General features: G+C 39.2%; 1 protein-coding gene across 4 annotated transcripts in view; it reads left to right on the top strand.

Annotated features, from left to right (window-relative positions):
- LOC149288656 (SH3 and PX domain-containing protein 2A-like) overlaps positions 1–23,857 on the top strand; it is a 106,489-nt gene that overhangs the window by 49,037 nt on the left and 33,595 nt on the right. For 2 of the 4 annotated variants that reach the window (XM_089491488.1, XM_089491487.1), the window contains exons 5-6: positions 11,668–11,696; positions 22,250–22,294. In XM_089491488.1, coding sequence (XP_089347614.1) covers positions 11,668–11,696; positions 22,250–22,294 — 74 coding nt within the window. Of the gene's footprint in view, positions 1–11,638; positions 11,697–22,249; positions 22,295–23,857 lie in introns of those variants that run through there. The other 2 variants (XM_089491486.1, XM_089491484.1) reach the window with 1 other exon arrangement.

The raw sequence follows: 23,857 nt of genomic DNA, 5'->3' as shown, positions 1-23,857 counted from the left end.
AGCATCTGATTTTTATCCTGCCCAATGCGCATTTCAATTAAAATCAGCTTTATGTTTGTCTGCGGCCAAGGAAATGAGTTTCTCTTATGTCATTTCCTAGGCTCGACCTCCTTTTCCTCTTATCTTTAAAGGTTTATAAATAAAGGCCTTTTTGGCCCCGTATTTCTCTCTAGGAAAGCGTAATAAGCATGAGTCACTGGTTTTTCCGAATATTAAATCCTTCGCTATAATTGACCGGCTGTGATCTGCAAGTGAAGTAAAAATGTATATATATTTTCTATGAACTGTACAAGATGCCTACAGGAAGCTCTGTGATCACGTTTCTTTATATGATCGCTGTAACTTACTACCCCGATGGGTTTATGCAGCGGTAGAAGCGGCACGGAATTATTTTACTGATGGTTTACTGCACCCACGTACAAAGATCACCGTCCCTTAAACCGCAAAGAACTTGCCAAACGCAACATTAGAGTTCTAACGTCTACACAATCTGTTCTACTGAGGTTAGTTTGAGCGAAGGGTTCTTGTACATTTAAGGGGGACCCCAAGCACAGAGATTACTGACGGCATCCAAGGTCTAATTGAAAGCTACAAAAAAAGTTGGATGATATAGGCATAAGGAGTGATGGCGCATGGTCCGGAGTGGGTGGGATTTTGGGTTAAGCCCTGCCGCTTTTGCCTGTATACAATGACTCCATATAATTCAACAGCAGATAAGAACCATTCGGCCAATCTAGTCTGCCCGTTTTTACTGATGTGAAGAGTTAATCCCTTAATCAGTCGTCGGTCTCGTCTTCGATTCAGGAGCCATATGCCTATCCCATTCCCAGCCTCTACCACGTCCTCTGGGAGGCTGTTCCATTTATCTACCACCCTCGCTGTAAAGTAACACTCTGTTTCATTACATCGGAGCCTCTGACCCTCTCGTTTTAGATCATGACCTCTTGTTGTGACGTTTTGATATTTGTAGGTGCCTGTCTAGTCTGATTTATGGGGAATCCAACCGTAGAATGAATGCGAACCTTGCAACCTCCATTGGAGTAAAAGGTTCCCTAACCATTTATTGCAGGCCTGAAGAAGAGCATTGCAACCTCAAGAGCCATTGATCTTATATTTTATATAGAAGTATATGATAATTATAATAATAATAATGATAAAAATAATAACGACAACATGCTTACTTATAAAAAAGGATAGCGTACATTTAATTGACTCTAATTAAATATATTTAGTGAAAATATACAACTTTTATCATTATTCCTTTTCATTCATTCAAGGGTTCTTAGTATTCTTTACAAATAATATTGTTATAAGTAAATTTGTAGCAATCTACCGGTATAGTAAAATAATTTGAGCTGGCCAGCCACCGCAACAATGTTTCCATGACACGTATGTAATAACAGGTAGCGATCAGCGAGCCCCGGCACGCGAACACGCGAGACAGAAAACGTACCCAATGGTATTACAGACGGGATGAAGCAATGCCGTCACTCGCACCGGCAAAAGTCTGCGTTTCTGTTAATCCCGTTTTACAGACATGCGTTTATTAAACTTTTTAGCGCATCTGGGGTTTTTCGGAGACTCTTGCTACAATTTACTGCTGTCAGCTTTTTTTTTCTTTTTGTTTTCGTCAGATATATTCAGTCTCGCCTGTATTTTTAGAAGTAGTACAGACAGGTTGTTATTATGCCCCGTGGCTGGTTAACTTTTAACAGGGTGCATCAAAGATAAATAAAATCCTGTTTTGAAAGAAACACATTCACTTAATAGGCAACAAAGACGTTAAAATGTTATCATTTATTGTATATTATATCTTTTTTATATATTTTATATAATTGTGTATATATATATATATATATTGTATTATATATATATATATATATATATATATATATATATATATAATGAATCGTAAGAGCTGAATTGTGATAAAGGTATCTGTGGCAAGGTTTTTCCAAACAGGAATTGCATAATTGGACTTTTCTGAGACTAAAAAGCACATGTCGTCATGGTTTGTCAAGCTATTGCCCCACATCATTTACCCCATCCTCTCTAGAAATCTTGTAGAAACCCTTGACAGTGGTTGTTTCTGGCAGGCCTATAGAAAATATAAATTCTCTAGGGGTATAAAGATCGACCTACCCCTTTATGTCATCGATCAATGTACATTTCACAAAGGAGGTGCTGCCGCTTGCTCTTTATTATTATTATTATTATTATTATCTTTTATTTATATAGCGCCAACATATATTTCCGCATCGCTTCTTACAGTCCCTACTTGACAAATCTAGAACTGACAGACTAAGAAGAACTGATACATTATGTAAAGAGGGTCCGGCTCGCAAGCTTACAATCTTTATTGGTTTAAACTTTTGTTCCCATTCATTGTACTTCTTTAATGCCTATGGGCTATGGCTCGACAACCCTTAACATATGTAGATCACAAACGATAACGAGGGAATAGAGCCCTGCTTGGGAAAGATTACAATGTCCTACAATCCCAACTATAATTGGAAGATGGCAGGTGAAGTCCTACATCAGCCGGAGGACCCAAAATTAGAGAGCCACGGGCTTAACCCTTTAATTGCTAAAAGCAATTTTTAACTAGAGAAATGCAGCATTTAGACAGTCGCTCCTATTACAAAATTCAAGAGAGGCTGTTGTGTGCTCCTTGAAAGCCTGAGAGAACTGGAGCCTGGAGAACATCTAAACTAGGTGAAAATAGCAGCACCAAAGGGAAATTATATATAAACGAATGTAATTAAAGCGTTTCCAAAGTCTCAGTATTTATACATCATGTTCTGTAAAGGCTTCTCCTTCTTGCTGTTAACTCATTTACACATTTAAAATAGGACTTGAAATAAATAAGGTTTCTTAATAAATTGTGCAGGGTGTATGCCTTTCACTTCTCTCAATATAGATGTTCCAAATGTGCCTGCAACAGGACCCATGTCCAACTCATCGGTTATTCTGAATAGCATCAGCGTTCAAGGAGACATTTTCATAGTGACATTGTAGCCTAGGTCTGATATTTTGTAGCATAGAAAATCATAGCAGACTTGCTAATAAGTATATATACTGTTTATAGCCTGCGGCTGTTAAATGATAAAAGATGTGTATTAACTCCTATCTATTTTAAAAGAAGCTATTAATAATCTCTTGCATGGAAAATAGCTGGGGGGAAAGGGCAAATACATAGGGGGTATATGCATAGGGGGGATGGTTCTGCATTTAAGTTTTATTGCATGTGAAGGCTAGAGTGCCCCTATAATAGTTGGATGGGGTAACTGCACCACCCAGCAATAACCAGAAGGGTTAAACCTAAATAAATTGATGAATGGATGGAAGGCTTTATAGTTCTTTATAGACTGTATTACAGCGACATCTAGTGGTAAAGACGTCAATTACCGCACACTGCCTGACAGTAGTTTCTTTACACGTTGATCTAAATATTACTGTAACAATACAGCTAGGAAATTGTAAAGATCAAGATATATTCTGCACTTACTGAAAAACTTTTCAATTAAAAGGAGTGGAAGAGGCATTTATCATAGGATGGCTTTTAAACGATTCTTGGTATTGATTGGCTGTCAGTTTCAAGAAAGCATTGTCATCGAAATATTTTTTTTGGGGGGGGCTATTTAAAATTGATCTCTACAGGTAGATCTCTTCACTGTGGCCCCCAAATAAATGTTCATTTAAAAAAAATAATCTGTCTGGGTTCTATATTCTACATCCTGACCTAGACTATTACATAGACGATTACGCAATCTGTTTCTGAAGAAATGGTAGAAGATGCAAGAAAAACTCTGAAATCAAACTTGGCTACCAGAATTCGGAGTTCCCGGCTGTGTTTTTTTTTTATTTTGTTACGAGAACTGTATTGTGAGGCAGTATATGGAATGTGTTTTTGCTGAGGTAATTGAGCTAAAGAGAGTTTAGCATGTAACATGATACACGGAGTACTGTGGCCCCCATGAGAAACTGATTACTCAAATGTAGCAGTAGCCCACATATGACATCATACTTGCTAAACTTGCCTCTAGTCTATATAGCTGAGGACCGCATAGGAGAGAGTGCTTTATGACATCACAGCTACAAACTCTAGGCACAATATTACCTGGATAGTGCACAGACCTATATATATCTATATATCTATATATCTATATATATATATATATATATATATACCCTGTGACAGTGCAGCATATGTTTAACTAATGCACTTATATAAACTTACAACAATAAGACAATAAGGCCCCGGAAAAAAGAAAAAGTCATTTTCTGTATTTAAGTTATAAATTTTGAGATCCAACCTCTAACATTATTTAGAAAGTTCACGGCCAATTTACATCTGATTCGCTACGTAAATCCGATAGAAATAACACCATTTTTTTTTATTACTGACTTCCCACCTCCTGCTTTGACTTTTGGTAACAGTAAATGTTCTTTTAATGCTGTTTTCGCACAGCAAGTGGAAAAACCGCACATCTGTATCCTTAGAATTCCCCCCTAATAATATTATTCAAGCTAATGCCTGAGCTGTCAGGGATCCAGCGATAGATGGCGATTCAATGAATGAGAGGAAGATCGGCGTTAACCTCACAGGACATCTTTACCGATGAAATCAGAGCAGGCAGGAGATGCGGATCCATTAAAAGCTCTTTGGGAAATCGTTCATATACACTTAGTCTTTTCGGAGTTTTCCTTTTGAAATGCAATTTATGGATGTCGTTTAAAGGAACGGTCACTTCTTTTATTTATTACTTTTCTGCCCGAAATGCTCTTACTGTAGCGCTGGGAAATTCTTTTTTATGTAACTTATTAGTAGTTGGTTTATATAGCGCCATCATATTCCACAGCGGTGTACAATGGGTAAACAACACACAACAAGTAAGAAATGTACACAATTTTATTTATAAACCCATTTTTTTGTGGGATGCACTGATATTTAGGAAAAAGAGAGATGGGGGTCCGATGGACTGACCCTCATAAAGGTCTTGTATGAGATAGAAGTGGCAGCCCAGACAATATCTATAGATTTCCACTGGGATTAATGGGATTAATACCCATTGTACAGCGCTACGGAATTTGATGGTGCTATATAAAACAATAAATAATAATAATAAAATTAGAGAACAGTTATAGAAATGGACAGCGAATATTTAATTTAGGGCTGAGATACCTGCCTTCTTCCACGAGAAAATATTATACCATTATCCTCAGTCATTTGCTGCCTGGGAGTTATGAAAAGGATTGTTTCTACTGACCCAAACATAGACTATTATCATTATCATTATTATTATTATTATTATACTCAGTGTTTCTTACAGTCCATGCATTCACATGGTCTGACAGAACTAGAACTAACAGACTAGGTAAAGAAGGCCCGACTCGCAGGACTCCCTGTTATAGGCCACACATTTGATTGCATTTTGAAATAATAAATAAAAAATAAACATGTTTTTGTTAATCTTGGCGTTATGTTCTGATAAGAGGCAGCCCATTATTATATATAATGGATATTATAGATAAGGAAGTCAGTGGGAGGCTTGCTCAGTTTGACCAGTAGATGGCAGCACCTCTGTCCTGATTGCTTTAGATACAGAGCAGTCCGCGCTCTCTGATACCGTGTAGAAGACGCAGTGCCCCCCACCGGGTCGTACGCGCTAATAGAGGGGTGTACGTTTACGTCCGGCGCGTTAATTCTGTTTTTGGAATAATTGCAGAATAATGGTTGTGCAAAGTGTCCTGTTCAACAGCTCTATGATAGCACAAGTCTATAATGCTTAATTGAGTTTTCCATTAGCTGAGCTGGAGGAAGATAATCTCTATTTCAAGCTCTCACTTTGAGTCTGCTGTTACAGGCGTCACCAATAAACATTAATATGTAATTAACATGAGGCAATATCCTCCTCTTGTTCTGGAAAAAAAATGGAATGACTACTGGTTTTGTGTCCATGACCTTAGGGCCACTTGGTATCCACAAAAGTTCTGTTGTAAGCCATCCGGTCAAAATATTCACATTTGAAGCTTGTGTTGAAATTCTCCAGATGCCCAACAAAATGTCACATTCACCCCTCCCCCTGCATAGAGCAGAGATATAAAAAAACAGGAAAAAACGATGATTATCGGTGGCATATTTCCATGAATCATGATGTAGATGGTCGAGAAAGACCTCTCGTGTCCTATCAGCAACCGAGGCGGCTGAAGTTTTTTAACTTCAAAGAAGAGGAAGGGTTACACGCCATTCTTTTCCCAAAACCACCAATTCCGATGCAAGAATGTTGAGAGCCTTCTCCTAATGTCAACATTCAAAGGTGTTCGTAAAACACTTTTTCAGAAGGTATGAAAGATTATTTTCATGCTAAATCATCTCAACGTCTGATTAAGATCATGATGTTTTGTATTTGCACCCTTTGCTATTGACTGGTTGCTAACATAAAGTTTAATGTTGGTCTTGGATGACATGGATTGTGAATGGGTATTCTTGGTGTGTAAAAAAAAGCCACTTCCCTCACATTGTGAAATGGTGCAACACTATCCAACGTGGTTGTTAATTCGGATACTAAAATATCTTTTGCCCGATATGTCATATTTTATTCCGAGCACCCTGGTTCTGGCAGGATAAGGTTGGAGGCTAGAAGAACATGTCAAGAAGAAGGGACATCATAGTCACAATGGCTCCACGCATTTTCCATATATGTGGTTAAAACACATGCGATAGTTTGAGTGTCCCTTTAAATGTTAACCACAAGACCTAATCCCTAATCGACATTTGCCCGCCTGTCCATAATGGATTTATCCTGCAACCGTTTTATTTACTCCAAGATACACAAGCAAATGCGGTTTTGAAAACTGGGTGGAAAATTCATTTTTGGACAGCAAAAACTTCTTGGGACTTCTTTGTTGAAAATCTGGCCCACCATAGTCCTAAATGAGTCCTAAACATTATATCCAATCAGCAAAGAGCTGTCTAAGCTACGGTCAGCTCCCATCATTCTCAGCTGCTGGATAAGTTGCTAGCCAGAGGCTAATGGAAACTTTCAGCCCTGTTGAAGGAGACAGTTTCAGCGGGGAAGACGGGACTGGCCAAAAATGCAGAGACAGTGTTGGACGTGTTTCTACATCTGATATTTTGTTTATATTTTACTATATTTAGCTTGTATTTTTATTTAATAATGCTTGGCACATCTCGGATGAATCTCTGTGTCATGCACTCTCTAGCCAAGTATTTGGTTTCATCTCTAATGATTCTTCTGGCAAAGTATTTTAGCAGACTCTGTCTCTTGAAACTCCATAAATAATGTTATCAATTTAGCAAATGGCACAGAAAACTAATATGCCTGGCACCGTTTTATACTCTATATTATAAAGTTATGAAATGTTCCTTTTTCTTTTAATTACCAGTTACAAAGTTGCAATTTTCTACCAAAGAGACAGAAGGATGTTGGACTTTTGATGACTTTGGGACAAAACTTGTAACGAGAAGACGTTTAGATATCTCTCTGCCTTCAAGTCCTCAAGTTTGTGTTACTTTAGTGCATTCCTGCAAATATCCCTCCATCAATATACTCTTTATTTATAAATTGCCTTTGTTGGGAGAACTTAGATGTACTTGAGCTGTAATAATAAAACCCTGGTGTTAAAGACTCTCTTATATATTCTAGATGGAATGTTCATTTATATATAGGAAAGGGTTGGCATGATTAGCGTATCCTTGTGTTGCCAACCAAGGCACCATTTTTAATTTTTCCAATGCATAGACCATCTGTTAAGGGTCAATTATTAGGGAAATAAACCAATCTAAATTCTGTTGAAAATATACATTTCTTCTGGGGCTCAAATTGTCTTCTATTACTCTAGAGTTAATGAGCAAGTAATTCTTAGATGCATAGAACCAAAGTTTTATTACGGATTGCACAGTGGAAACGGGTCCCTGAAGACTATTTTCGGTGGGGGATATTGGTTGACATTTGGCCCCCTTAAAGACTTCAGTGCCCCCCATTTTTTGGAAGGGAACCAAGAAGGTCCATCCCTTCCTTGGTTTTACCAGTAAGGGAAGGAAGGGGCTACATATCCCTTATTGCAGTGCGAAGAAGAAGAAGATGAGGGACCTGGTATCTTCTGTGGTCTTACCTGGTCTTACTTTTCCTTACCTGATAAAGAAAAAGCATGATAGCTCAGGCTTGAAACTGATCATAAACACACAATATCTTTATTTACGCTCTTCCATTTAAAAATAGAATATTTACTGGAAGAAATTAAGTTAAAGGAACTCTGCTTTATATGACTAGTCAATGTATTGAGGGATAGTGTTCATTTACGACCCCCTCTCGCTGCAGACTTGCGTCCTAAGTAAGGGTAATCTTATTTGTCACCGGAAAAAACAAGTTGTTCCTTCCCAATAATGCTTAACCCCAGATGTTAAGTATTATTGGGAAGGCAGTGACGTTTAACATTATTGCTAAATATCCAGATGTTAATATTCATGCCCGTTTGCATGCAATATTCCATTTCTGTAGCTAAAAAACCAGGTACGATGTTCTCCTAAAACGCGTTGTACTTCGGGATTTGTTTTTACAAGGTTTAGAACTTGGCTCGTGAAGTCCATCCGTATCAGCGGGATGCCCCTGGCCACAGTGTGAGGCAATGTATAGTGATACAGGATTAAAGTCAGCGAGACCGGCCGGCCATTGCGCGATGCATCCGAGTCTTTATCCCACCAGGGGAGAAGCTCCTCTGATTTAAAGACTGGGGCCCCCTACTTCTACTTAGTTACACATCTCTCTCTCTTCAAAGACTGAAACGCAATAACAGGAATTTGGTGGATAAGCAGAATTTAAAGCCTTCTGACATCACGGTGAATCTCAGTGCATATGGATAATAAAACTACAAGCTAGACGTTATCCATCATAATCACTGATCGGGAAGGAATAATCAGCAAAGTTAAGGGATCCCTACATATTGTGTGTTATACTTGTGAACTATTTAATAGGTAACAATTTTGTGTTGGTCACCCTGCGCTTCTCCATGTTTTAATGTGCAGATCCTATCATGTGGATTATGGGAGATGCAGTGTGGCATATGGGGGTACATTCTGGGATGACTTCCAGCTCCCCCAGGTCCAGGCACCCCAAAAAGCTGCCTGGCTCCCCTGGCACTAAGACCGTCCCTGAGCAATTCATCAAATGGTTCAAAGCCAAAAAAGGACAATATAAACAGAACAAAGACAAAACAGATGCGCAGCTTAATGTCCAAGTTTAACTCATGTACCCACGATCATACGTCCCATACATATAGCACAGATATTTATTTCACATATGGAACATCATTATGCTGACCGTTTAAAGAGTACAAAGTATGCATGCAGCCAGGGGGTCCTGCTGTGAGCAAATATGAATTGGGACGCGTCTTCTGTTTAAAGTTCCTATATTTGATCAAGGGAAATAAAACATTGATACATGTTTTTTCTTGACTCATCAAATTCCAGAATATTTCTGGGGCCCCTTCCTCATTTTTTTCTTAATAAAAATAACATTTAGTCACCAAGAAGGCGCCTCGTAGATGTAGTCAGGGGTCAATCTTGACTTAAAACCTTTTTTTTCATCCAATCCCAGTTATTCTATTGTGGATTAAGCTGATACAAAGTTTCATTTCGATCTTTAGTTGTGTTTGTTTAACAAATACCTTGAGTCGATCAGGACATTGTATCTAGTTAATGCGACGCTAATGTAGATTTAATAAGAACAACAAGACAGAAAAATAAAATCCCGGTTTTTAAAAAATAATATTTTCTTTCATCGTGTTCTCTTTTAATCCCAGGAATAAGATCTGTAGGTTGTATATAATAATACAATATATTTATATTAATATACAATATATAATATATTAAATAACATATACAGTATAATTATATACATTAGGGTTAGTATGGTATGGATCCATAGTCATTATTATTATATTTGTTTTAGCCCAATTTAAAAATTCAACGCCTGCTTTTTATGTTTGTGTTTGCAAACATTTGGTTATCATTCGATTTTTTTTTATTTATTTTTTTTAAACGAACAGAACAGTTTGGTTATTTACTGGAATTTATATACATAAATTGAATAGAGAGCAGAAAATTTAACCCTTGAGTGGCAGACTTTAAAACAAAGCGGTTTATTTTAATGTATCAGGCGTAGCAATGAATTAAATTTATTTTTATTTAAACTCCCATTTATTTTGTGTTTATTTTTTCTTGCCATGTTATTTTGTGTTTTTAACCTCGGCTATAATGCTTCAGCGGAATTCTTAGTTACCCCTGGGGGAGGCAGTCCTTACTATACCCCCCAGATCTGCACAGTGGGACTGCCCCGTTATTTATCTGTGTCTCAGGTTGTAGACTCCAGTAAAAGTCAGCATGAAATGCCAGCAATGACCTCCTACTCATTCTTTACAACTCGTTGCTCACTCCTCCGTCGCTCAGAGGATTACATCTTCAGCCTTTCAGCCGCCAGTTTAATTGTTATATCCTCGTAATATTTAACGCTCGCGTTTTATGCTTTTTCTTCAGTCGTCTTCAGTTCTATTTGTGAGGCAAAAACTACTTTGACCTTGCAAGCCCATCCATTGGCATTATTGGATCTCTGTTTCCAAAACAAAGTCTTTCAAATTAGAAGAAGAGGTCATAATGTAGAGGGATAGAGGCGTGGAGGTAATCTAAGGAAGCCTTACTTTACTAAGAGGGTGGTAGATGAGTGGAACAGACTCCCAGCAGAAGCTTCAATGGGATAGGCATATGGGATAGGCATATGGGATAGGCATATGGCTCCCGAATCTGAGACCAACGACAGGAAAACCTGCTGAATGGATCTGATCTGCAGATCAGTTCTATATTTCTACTGTAACGCCTGTGGGTTAACCCTTGAGTGGCAGAATTAGACCGAGTACTAGAGTTCAATTCATCACGCTCCTCTATGGGTCTACGCAGGCAGAAGAAGAGATCAGTGCTCCCAATATATTTAGGTTCCAAACCTAAGACAATCGCAATTTTTTTTAATAAAGCTCCAAATTGTAGAATGTGGGATCTTATATATTGAGCAGAACCCTTTGTAAATAAAAATCCAGTGGAAATCCTAGTTTTAATCCAATTTTTTATCCATTAGCAAATCTTACCCGAGAATGATGTTCAACTATTATCATTTGTTCATTAATTCACAAGACAAACGTAACGTATTTGTTGTAATAAAAATGGGATGTAAATAAAGCCTACCTGGTTTTAAATAAAAGATCGTCTTTTAATTTAACGACATTTGGTTAATTCATTTTTTTTCCGTATTTTATATTCTGTTTTTACTGTAAATGCAATAAATCGGTACTCATGCAGCAAGCTCCCCGGGTCCCTCGTGTAAAGGGTCTTTGTACAATCCGGGGATGCTCCTCCGTATAGTTAAGGGATGGAGCCGTCTGTCATCAGGTCACATGATGCTCTGGGCCAGAGAGCGTCTGGAGCAGCTGCTTGGAGATGCTGATTTGGTCCTGTCGATTCAGCGTCGTTCAGCCCGAGCTCCCAGAAAGACGAACTGTTTGGACCGCTTACTGTACGGGGAGGGGCTTTAGCTTTATGGTGGTCTTCCATACCCTTTCACTAACAATGTCTATCTGCTGCTGTTTCTTTTTCAGGGATTATGGATCATCCAAGAGAAAATCAGGTAAGAACTCCCAGCGTTTACCTTCTTGCCTCTGCATGTTGCGTCGCGTCCTCCTGTTGCATGAACCCCTCCGGTACAGATTCTCCATACATCCAATGGGTGCCGGAGGTCCTCGGTTTGTCTTAAATCCCCCCCCCCGTTAACCCTTTAATGACTGCAGATATCTTGCGGATGCAACTCTCTTCTCTTACCACTCCTTCTTGGTACAGACTCTCAATTCATCACTCAAGTGATCCTATATTCTATCCTACATAAGTCAGACCGTATCTCACTGTCCATTCAATACAATGATCATTTTTGATGCAACACAGACCCAGCATTGACGGGGCATAATGAGATATTAACTCTTTGCGTGCCAGTGTGTGATCAGAATGTTTTGCGCAACTATGCGGCGTGGTTGATATGATACTGGAATATATTATTGCTGTAAATAATATCTAATCATTATCGATGCCATTATTTTTATATAATAAGGGAAATGGGGCTCCCCGTGCCCCAAGGGATTTTTAAAGCATCCTTGCTTAAATTGTAGGAGCGTCTGTGACATGTATATATAACAAGCTAGAGATTAATGAGGAATCCCCCCGTGTAAAAATGCTATTGATCGGTCATCTGCTAAGTGCACTCAGTGTGGGGGGGCACAGGTGGACCTCGCCGCTCTTCTGATTCATAGCTCTAGGAGCTCATTAAGAAAATGTGACGCTCTTGCATATATACGTTGATGGGTAAATTGTTCATCTGATGAAATGCACGGGTTTAGAACAAAATGGGAGAATTAGAACGGAGCGTTAACCCTTTTAACACGCCTAAGGATTAGAATGCTGCTCTCGCGTATGTTATAATGCACCTGAAGAACGTGCTTTTTAGCGGTTGCTACATGTAAAATTGTTATCACCATTCATAATTCTTAAACATCGGTCTCTCCCAGGCTTTTGATGTTCTTGGCATGTTAGAATAGTGCATTTAAGATACCGTTACTCTCTGTACCCTGTGTGTAGAATGCTTCCTTTGGTTCCTTCCCTGTAAGATCCCCCATTGGAACACCGAAAGATCATTCCTTAATTCTTATGCTTCTATAGCTATTTGGTACTCGAAGGTTTAGTGATACACTTGAATAAGCTTCACAGGGTTAATTGCTGATTCGGTCAGCTCACCTTATGTCCTTAAGCACCAATGTTCATGCAGGATAACGTGTCAGCGATGGTTGTGGCCTGGAGCTGGATGTAGTTTTACAGAACCTCTAGATTGTAAGCTCCATTGAGCCGGGCCCTCCTCACCTGTTGTTTCTGTAAGTCAGTTATGATATATACTACTTGTAATGTTCTCTCTATCCATTGCCACGCCACGGAATATGATGGTGCTATATAACATAATATATAATAAATAGCAGTAGTTCATAAAGCTGTTTTTACATCCCAGTCTATGTGAAGTGCAATCATTGGAGATGGATATGTGCGTTTGGATTGTTTATGGGTGCGATAATCCTTCAAAAAGACAAATGTTTCCAAACGGTACCATGTTTGGGCTCTGAAATGAGAAATGATAACAGGTTCCGCTTGCTTATGTGGCTTGAATTAGGTTTCGAGGACCTGAGGGGGGTAAGTAAAGAAGTGGTTTCTTTGCTTACACATAAAAAGATGCAAATCCAGTTACATTTTAACTGTTACACCCATTTCTGAGAGCAGAAGCGGTAGAGGTTAATACTATAATAATAATTTAAACATGGATAGGCATATGGCTATAGACCAAGTACTGATTAAGAGTCTTTACAGCAGGAAACAATAGATAGACTAGAAGGGCCGAATGGTTCCTCTCTGGCGTTGTATGTATATGTGCACATATGTATGTATACAGTGATGTATTTCATCACTGCGGTCAGCCTCTAGGTACAATAATGGGGTTATGCGCCTTTAAGAAACAGAGCACCATATCCCCGCACGGTGTGCCTTAAAGGCACAGAGTGCCTTTTTTAATGGAATCTATGGAGATCTCTCCCTTGTGCAGAAGGACACTGGGGGGCTAAATCGCCTGAGAGGGAAATCTGCCCCATGTTTTTGTACCCGGGGACTGCTGGTCCCCTGGACCTGATGCCCCAGGCCTATGTCACTGTATATATAGTATAGTATAGTACCCGCACCGATTTACCGTTAGCATGCCAAACTATTTGGCAGCACCCAAAGCCTTTTGTGCATTTGCGCAATTCTTTTTTTTTTTTTTTTGACGAGAGGTCGATAAAATAAAACCACATTTTTCCACTAACCGTTGATTGCTTTAAACTTTAATTACAGTGGCAGAAAATGAATTTATTCTTCAATGACTCCTGCACTGTAATGTTTTCCATAGCCATTTTCCAGCCACTCTTTACAGCAATAAAGATTGAATTATGAATTTCCAAAGCGATTGTGCGCCTCCTCTCCGAGTAGCTCTCCTCCGCTGCTGTCTGTCGGTCTCCTACTTCATAGCGTTTGGCCAAAACACAGGAGATCATTTTAGTCCTTTGCAACAATTCTTTAAAATAAATAATACAAAAATAAATAGAACCATAAAGGGATTTATAAATTAACAAAAAATATTGAATTAGAAGAGCAGTTTTATGATAAAAAATAAAATATGAAATTTAGGATTTCTTCTTTTGTGCACAATATATGTATGAGTAACCCACCTACAAGAATATGCATAGTTACGCATGGGAGGGTATTGCAGCTCTCCCCCTGTTGGGCAAGTGGCATCAAAAAGGGGTGGGGCTAGCACTTGTGGGCAGGGCTATGCTTAATGAGAGAAAAAAAGAAGCAGACACAGAGACCCCGAGGAAGCCGGGCTTCACCTGGAGACTCCGAGTCAAACCCAGAGAGTTTGTGTATGGGCCAGCAGGAGAACATTTTCAGACCCCACTACAAGTGAGACTTTGGGTCCCATTTTTCCCTTATCCGCTGACATTTATGTAAAATTTGTGTGTCATATTAAGCATTATTGTGTAACTCTGCAGAGAAGGAAAGCACAAAGCGGCTCATTGATAAGAGTTGTTTTTGTATTTGGGCTGGTATGATGATTTCATGCGGTAGCTGATGGTGAAGGATTGTATTGTCCTTCATTCTGTATCACATGCTAATACAGACGCGGCATTTACATGCAACCAAAACAAACCATTTAAATATGGAACTGACTTGCAGGCGCTGTTCACTCAAACAACGATATCATGTTATTGAGACAAGGCTTGTAGTCAGTTTTGCTAGATCTTTCTGAATACAGTCAATAAGAGAGCATTATTATTATCATTAATAATAATGATAATAATAAAAATGGCAGTCGTTTTATGTGCATTATTATATTAAAATATTCAAAGACTGTCATCAAACATGAAAAATAAACTTTTTCATTATTCAATAGAGCTCTCTCTCTCTCTATATATATATATACTGTGTGTGTGTATATATATATATATATATATATATATATATATATATATATATATTATAGCATGTCATTTAACTTGTCATGCAAGAGACCTGGTGCCGACTGGTTGTTAAGTAACAGTGAAAGTTCTAATTACAATGGCCCATAGAAACATATTCTAGCTTAATCCCAGCTGTCACATTTTGAGTGACGATGGTGTTAGTGTGCATTGTTGATTCATAAAAATACTATAGACGAAGCCATTGTAGAAATGCTTTCCTATACTGTAAATGGGAGTGACTGTCTTAAGTGTGTCCTTATCTTCATATCAAAGTTGAGTCGAGCTCTGTGGAATGCACGTTAAAATAAAAGGCAGTTGTTAAGGGAGTCGAGTGTTGAAGCGGCTCCTTTTCCCATCCCCACACTTTCACCCGTCTTCCTCTAACATCCGTAGAACCAGCTTTTGATCCTGTTATTTTTAGCTTGTGAGATCCCACAAGTCATTCTCAACAATGTCCTAATGTCAGGGGAGGTTTGTTTCAGGGTTTGTGATAGCTATTATACTTCCAGTCCCATGATACAGTTTCTCTTTGCCCTCTAAACATCAAACAATTGATTACATGTGCACACATTGTGGAAAATGATGTCATCGCTTGCTCACCGGTTCCCCAGTTCAGATGCAACTGAATTTCAGCTTCTGCGAGATCAGTCGTCCGTTCCATTGGCACCATATCATATATTCAGGCCGAATTGCCAGTTTGGTTGTCTAACCATGTTGCTGGTTTAGTTCTGTGCATAACTATGAAATCAATTAGATGTGACGCTATAAGCCATTTCTGGTGGAGCTCTATACATCCCACTCAGGTACCCATATGGTGGGCTAATATTAAAGCTAAAGACGATCCAACCAAGGTTCCTTGCTGAGATGACAGTAACCATCCAAATATGTTCTACTGAAATTATTATTATTGTTCACCGATTTATATAGCGCCATCCTATTCCACAGTGCTGTACAATGCCTAACCAGAAGTCGTTAATACAACTAATTAGGGAAATACAGACTTCGATTTGAGCCGGAATAAGAAACAATTTGTCCTCTCATCTTCTGGGAAAGTCTTCATTCCCAACTTTAGATTCCAAAATCCTTTTTCAAATTGTTTTGGGTACTACACAGAAAGGGTCTTCCATGCGTCCCCAACTCCTTCTAGAATTTTTTTTTTTACATGATAGATAGAATTGTACTTTTTAATTACTTGGACTTAATAACTTCATAATGTTTATTTGATGTCACTTTATCACTTTTTCCAGAAAGTGTGTTATTTTTTTCTCTTATTTGTAGTGTTTTTGTCTATGCCTGGTGCCGGCCGGTTGTCAGACTGCTTTCATGGCCAGTGGCCGATTTTAATTTTTTTTCTAAGATAGTGTGCCAAAAATGCTCTTGTTTTTAACAGCGAGGCTCCTTCTGGCCAATTGCCGTAGATTAAGATCTTAACTCCCGAAATTAGTTTTTAATGGAACATCATATTTTTGAAAAGCACTTCTTTGGGTGTTAAATATCAGTTTAAAAGAATGTAGCAGATGTTTGCATTTAATTACATACCTATTCATTCAGAGGGAAAAAAAAACATATGCTGGGAAACCATATTTAAATCCCCCCAGATCCTTGATACTAATACGTAAATTAATATACTCATATCTTATGGGAATTACGGAGCTCCGGTTATCCGCATGTAAAAACGTTCAATCACAGACCGAGACCTGTTCTACGGAAATTTGCTAGTGTTACATTTTAGATCAAATTCATATTTTATTGTGAGATTTCTGTTTGTTTTGAAATAACTTAAGTAAATTGCAAGTTACAGAAAATGTTATTATACTATAGTATAGCCTCCAATGTATAGAGAATTTTGATAGGAGGTTAACTTAGGGCAAAATGGCAAGGGGGGTTATTTTTGGAGATTTGTACAAATTGACAAAAAATTTTTAAATTTGAAATTTGTATGAATCTGAATATGGTTCCCATAGTTACCAATGATTAAAAGGTGAATTACAAACCTTGACTAATTTCCAAAGGAATCTAACATTCTATCACCATCAGACATTTATTTCCCAATGTTCTAATGTAAAACAAAGGAAATATATAAAAACTCAATGAGTCCTGTGCTGGAGAAGCTAGAGGTTAGCAATAGCCCATGTAAGGGCATGCGAGTGATCCGATTGCATTAACAGATGACTCACGCAAAGCAGCCTTAAAAGACGGCACGGAGCAGCCGGGGACAAGAGGAGAAAGTTTCGAGAAAACAAAACACTTTAGGTTTTTCAAGGCCAGGGGGACAACTACCTTCAGCAGACATATGGTTATAATTTCAAACGTTTTAAAGAATTTGAAACCGCTCGCCTACCAGGAGGAGAGTACTGTGCATGGGGATTCCCTCTGTGCAATGGAAGGGTTAACGTATGGTTGGGCTATCCTTGGGCCCTTTGTTTGCTGAGGGTCCAAGTGGTCTAGCATCCAAAATGTAATCAGTTAACCCAACCAATTTACTGTACGTACACAGTTTGGTATGTGTGTGTATGTGTGTGTGTGTATGTGTGTGTGTATGTGTGTGTGTGAAATGCTTGCTGTTTATAGTAGCCATGCTTCACCAATGATCACATCTAGTGAGTGTAAAATATACAATATATATTGTATTCCATACAATACCTGCTATTGGTTTTTAGTTTCCGACCAGAGATGAATATAATTACAGTAGTTGGGTTTAACCCTCCTTATTGTCAGTAGATGGAGTGAACATTAAGGGTCTGTATACCCAGATCCGGTTGTGATTCATCTCTGCCCATTTTTCCTTAAAGGGACATTCCAGCCATTATATGCACTTTAAGGAATGTGATAGCTGCTAGACTCGTGCATTCAGATTCGTATAAATTTAAATTTTAACAATATTTGCTAATTTCACCAATATGTTTCAATGTCCAAAAACGAGGAGGGTCCCCAGCAAAACAACTGAAAAGTAAGATAAGGGCTCAGAATGTTCATTTGAATTTTGTTGTTTTTTCACTCTCTCTCACACTCTACTTCTTCTCTTAACTCTTGTTGTTCTTCTGACTTCTTTTTTCGTCCACTTCTCTGTAAACCTGGACTCCCCAAAAAAATTCTGCAAAAGGGCAAAGCTTCTGGGCACAGCCTCTCCTCCAGTTGGAGGAACGATGGTTGGTGAATGAGTGTGAGAGATCATGAGTGTAAGAGAGTGTGGGAGCGCGTGAGTGAGAGCATGAGAAAGTATGATAGAGTGAATAAAGGTAACAACAAATGTATTTTCTGAAGGGAAAAAGATCTCTGAATTTCTGAAACAAAAGGAAAAATTTGTCTGAATCATTTTTGGCCCATGTCTAATAGCTGCATGGCCATTTTATATTTTCAAGGTATCCCAATTGCAAATGCATGTGGCATTCGGCAGAATACCCTATATGTATTTGCCCTTTTCTCCGCCTCAGCTATAACACATCTCCACATGGCTTCTCCATTTGGCTTTATTTTTGTTGAATAAATCCTGACACGGTGTAATATGTCATGTCATCTGAGGTTGTATTTATCTAATTTCTAGACCTTTTAAGGAACAGATGATTGTTATTATGCCCTGATATGTAAACCCATAGAATTCAAATAGGGTGTACTTTCTTTTTTCACAAGCCAGTCAGCTCCAGTTTTCTCTCACCCACGTGCGCATGCACAGCAAGCACTCGCACTGATTTTAGTGGAAATTCTTCAAGCAGCCAATCAGTGGCAAGATTAATCAGACCACAGCGGAAGGAGGGCAGCTGCAGTTTCTACCTCTGTCAAGTGGTTTATTTAAAGTACTTTAATATGCATTCTTATTTAATGAGGCTGCCGAGGACATTAAACTGTCCCTTTAACATCACATTGATGTCATTGCTTTCTCTCATACATTTTCACCTAAATGAAACCATGGAGCAGATGATGTCATATCCATTAGATCGGGTGGTATGCATAATTGGTACATTCATTTGTAACTTGACACTTCAGATAACTCAAAGCAGCTATGGAGTGCACTGAATTCCCAGACACCATTTATACCTTGTATGAAAGGATGACAGAGACACACACTAACGCCAGTGTCAGATCAGAAATCACTCTTGGGCAAGTTTGCCCGTTTGTGCAAAAACATGCTCTTTCTCAATTATTTATAATGGAGTAACCATTTTTTTTGTTTAAAAAAATTAATTTTATCCTTTTGTTATAACCTTATCGCACTTCCTCAAACTTTTTTCTTCTTTTAGTTAGTCTGGGGGAAGGGTTACTGGGGAGGGAATGAGATATTTGGAATGTTTCTAAGTTATACACTTATGGTCTTCTACATGATGAACAATTTAAGATCTGACCATCATATACACTTTATTGCATATGATAGCTGACGGGTCCTTTTAAATTTACATTGTGTCCCCTTTTTGCAACTTTAAACACATTAAACTGTCCCTTTAATGAAAATAAAGATGGATTTATGTGATTAACCCCTTCAGTGCCAGAAGAAAGTGCTCTGTGTGACCACCAAATGGTTCGTCTACCTAAGTATCAGACATGTCTGAGCATTCTAAATACCTGGGGGGATGGGCAATACACAGTTCGCCCCCTTATGGCATGATGACGGATGAAAGTGATTATTAAAACAAAATGGTACCGCTTATGATTGTTGTATCAAATCCACAATAACAGGACAGGGGGGAATGTATTGGGCTGAGGGGGTTGCGTTTAGGATGAGCTGGTTAGCAGGGCTGCCTTTAGGACAGTCTGGGAATACCATTATCTCTGCATGCTGGCAGAAGCTTCCCGTGTTTCGATGAACATCCTGGAAGCTCACGTTAATGATGTGTTGAGCGTGGAAACCGTTACAGCCGTAATCTCAAATAAACTTCACAAACTTAACTACAGCAGGGATTCCTCGAAGTGCTGGCTCTCTTGAGTTGAATAGAATTTACAGTTTTTTTGTTTCTTTTTTCGGCACTTCAGGAAGCCATCTGGAATTTGGAAGAAAGAGGGCAATGTACCCAAAAGGCAGATATGAGAATGGCAAAGCTTGTTTAATCTCAATTTCAGTGCATTAGGGGGGGGTCTAACACATCAGTTCAATGAGAACTAGGGAATTTGTTTATCAACATACTTGGAGACTTCCCAATTATGCTGATCCAGCAGTCTCCCTCTCCTTCTGGAGCTGGGATGGGGTCACAGCTGGGCCAGAGGGGGTATGGCGGATCACAGGCACGGCTAGCTTCTAGATTTTGGGCAAACCCACCACTCCCACCCTAAAAGGGATACGTAGACCCTTCTATCCCTCCCTTGAAAAAAACAAATCTTCTTGGTCCAACTCCGAAGAAAGGAACCACTGGAGTCTTCAAAGGGACATTGGAGCCAAAGCTTCAACCCCCATCCTCATCCAAAAAGTCTTCAGGGACTGTAGCATTTCCAGCGAATGAAATCCCTAAATAAAACGTGTCCGGGAGAAAAATGTCCAATATCATTCTACTCCTCTGAGATACTTGTTTATATAAGTATTTAAAAATACGGTTGGGGTTTATCCATTTCAATCCAATTAAAAATACGGTACTTTTAATTTTGTATATTCCACGTTAACGAGCACGTTGGTTTTTTACTAAACTGGGTTCTTCACTTCTAATTCTTAGCAGATGATGGTATGGAATATGCATTATATTAATGAAATGCCTTTTTTTTTGTATTTTTTTTTTCTGAGGGCATGCGTGCTTCTCTGAAGTCAATACGTCACATGTGTCAATGATAAATGTTTTTTTTTTTCTTTCCTTGTAACACTGGGAACAATTTGTGTGTAAAGTTTTGAAAAGGAAAGTCAAATGTAAAACAGATGTGATCGAGCTGCGTGAACACTTGCCGGCTTGTTTTTCTTTATTTTGTTTTTTTTACCTTGGTTTGTGCCTTCTGCATACAAACAAGTAGGGCACAATATAATTTCAAACGTCTGGCTTTTGGGGCATTTAAATGAGGGTATGAAATATTCAAAGCGGACCTTTCCCCTAAAAAGTAAAAACTCCCAGAACAGTTCAATCATTTACGAGATATAATTATCTGACTCTTGTCTTTAGAATATATTTCTCACTATTCACCTGACCTCTTCCTGATTCAGTGATTATTGTGTATATTGTAAATGTTTTCTAAAATGGACAATGGGGAGGAATTGGGACAATGGGGACATGGACCCCATTGTCACGGCTCTATCAAGAATTTGTATCCTATTGATACCTACTTATGTACATACCTGGGAACTTCTTCACCCCGGCTACCTGGAGCCTTCCCTTGCGGGACGCGGCCAGGACTGCCCAATGACGTCGGGGCGTTCCTGCTGATGACCCGGAGGATTCGGGTGTTGACCCGGAGAACCGGAGAAGCAGTGCTTCACCCGGAGAGATCCCAGGTATGCTTATGTAACTTTTCATGAAGAAGAATAATTTACTTTATACACTATTTTGTTCTGCTGTCTCTATAAACACTATTGTAACCTTTTTTGGTTGTAGAACCCTGTAGATACCCTCATACCCAGCAAACATTCTGAGCTCTTAGGAAAGAGGGGACATCAGGGTCGAAAGGGAGATATCGATCCTATCCTCAGATAGTCCTATCCACACTATTGGTGGAAGCAATGTTTGGACCATGCCTAGTTCTATCGGTAGAATCTGGTCCACGCAGAGATATCATCATGAGGACAGGGGTGCATAAGAGGCATCTGGACCTTGTAAACATGTGAGATAACACGGGCCTGGAACTTGTAATGGCGCAAGGAATCCGTTCACAATGTTCACTTGGTTCCAGTGATGTCATACTGACCAAGAAGCGATAAAATCCACGGAAATCTGATGTTTAGGATGTATCAGATACTGGTTGTATTCCCACACTATAGGATCGAGAAATCAAAACTTTATTAATTATTAATAATCATTATCTTTAATATTCACTGGCCGTACAGCCCTCGGAAACCTGAGCATAAATTATATATTTATATTTTTGCTCTTGGAGTAGTCTATAGCGTAGTTACATTAATATGTACTGTCTAATGTACATGCTCTTTTTTTTATTTATTTTAATGCTGCCTGTTTTTTGGGGGGAAATCCTGAAGTTTGGATGTCCAGTTTATGTGAGATCCCAAAGGCTGAACCGAAAGGTACATTATTGTGTGTGCTTCTAATCGAATTGGAGTTGTACTTCATTAACAGTAATATTTCACGGATTTCATTGATTTCAGTGTTTGCTGTGTCATTTTTGTTTGTGCTGTGTGTTCTAGTTTTTAAGCTTAATTTTTAACTAACATGAAATGAGGAGGCTAATTTTGCACTCACGAACTAATGTATATGTTACTGATTTTGTGGATTTCTGGCACAGAGAATCAGTGCATGTTTAAATTTTTTTATTTAATAATATCAATCAGGTTTTGACAATATAGAGAACAATTTCTGGGGTTTGGTGCATCCCTGGCATTCACAGTCTTTCCCCTTCCAATTCTGTTGTAAACAATTGAATTAAGGATAAACGTGCATATTTATGTGCTATCAGTCAAAACTCGATGTGACAGTGGTAACTAGACTTGGACACCAGGGGGCTCTTCTTCGTGTTTGTCTTCGTGCTCGTCTTCGGGGGGAAAAAAATCTTCGTATTCCGCGAATATTCGCCTGTTCCTGTCTTCTCTTCGGGCGAATATTCGTGGACATTCTTCGTGTTCGGTTTTTCTGCGTTTTCCCGGTTAAGGGGTTAATACGGGGTTAACGCAGCTCTGGCGCCAGGAGTTTAAATGTACGTATGAGCAACTCTATTGGTCGTCAGCAGGGGGCTCGTCTGCCATTGGTTGATGGCAGATGAGCCCCCTGCTGGAGACCAATAGGGTCGCTCGTACAGACTGTTAAACTCCTGGTGCCGTAACAATAAAGTCGCTCGTACGGACATTTAACTGATAGAACAGGGAGACCAGTGGGATCTGCCGGGTAAGTTGCAGCATTGGGGTTAACTTTTTTTTTAAAGGGTTAAGGGGCTGTGCGAGTGAGCCTATTGGTCGCTTGCACGGCCCTTTAACCTACGGATTTCCGCTCCCGTTATCTAACGCAGCATCGAAGGGGTTAATGGGAGTGGAAATCCATAGGTTCGCTGTCAGGGGTTAACTTACAACTTACAAATGCTGTGCGAGTGAGCCTATTGGCCAATTGGTTGATGCCAGAGGAGGTCCCTGTAGGCGACCAATAAGCTCATTCGCACTGCCCTGTAACCCGTGATGGCGAACCTGCGGATTTCCACTTCCGGGAACTGCCGCGATGCCGCAAAGACAAGGTAAGTTAGAAGGGGGGGGGGGAATGGTAGACGAAGACGATCACGAAGATCTTCGTGGTGTGTGAATTCGACTTCGCCTACGTTTTACCGCCGCTGTCTTCTCTTCGGCGTGTCTTCGGAACGAACACGAAAACGCACTCTTCGTGTTCGTTTTCATGTTCGCCCGAAGACGAATGCACAAGTCTAGTGGTAACAGAATTGCAACCAAATGTATGGATAAAATGTTTTCTTTTTTCTTTCTCTCTCAAACTGTCCCCTATTTATTACGCCACCATGAGGCGATGAGCTTCTGCAGTGGAAAATAGTTAGTGGTACCAATGTCACAAATGAAGCACAAGCCCGGCAGAGTTATACATTGTCTCTTCTTGAGTTATACATTCTATTATTTGGTTCCGCTTGCAGCAATGTT

This window comes from Sceloporus occidentalis, unplaced genomic scaffold (genome assembly GCF_023333645.1).
Source record: "Sceloporus occidentalis isolate IW3139 unplaced genomic scaffold, rSceOcc1.0.p SCAF_50, whole genome shotgun sequence".
In the NCBI taxonomy this organism is placed as follows: domain Eukaryota; kingdom Metazoa; phylum Chordata; class Lepidosauria; order Squamata; family Phrynosomatidae; genus Sceloporus; species Sceloporus occidentalis.
This window is presented reverse-complemented; position numbering and strand designations above follow the sequence as displayed.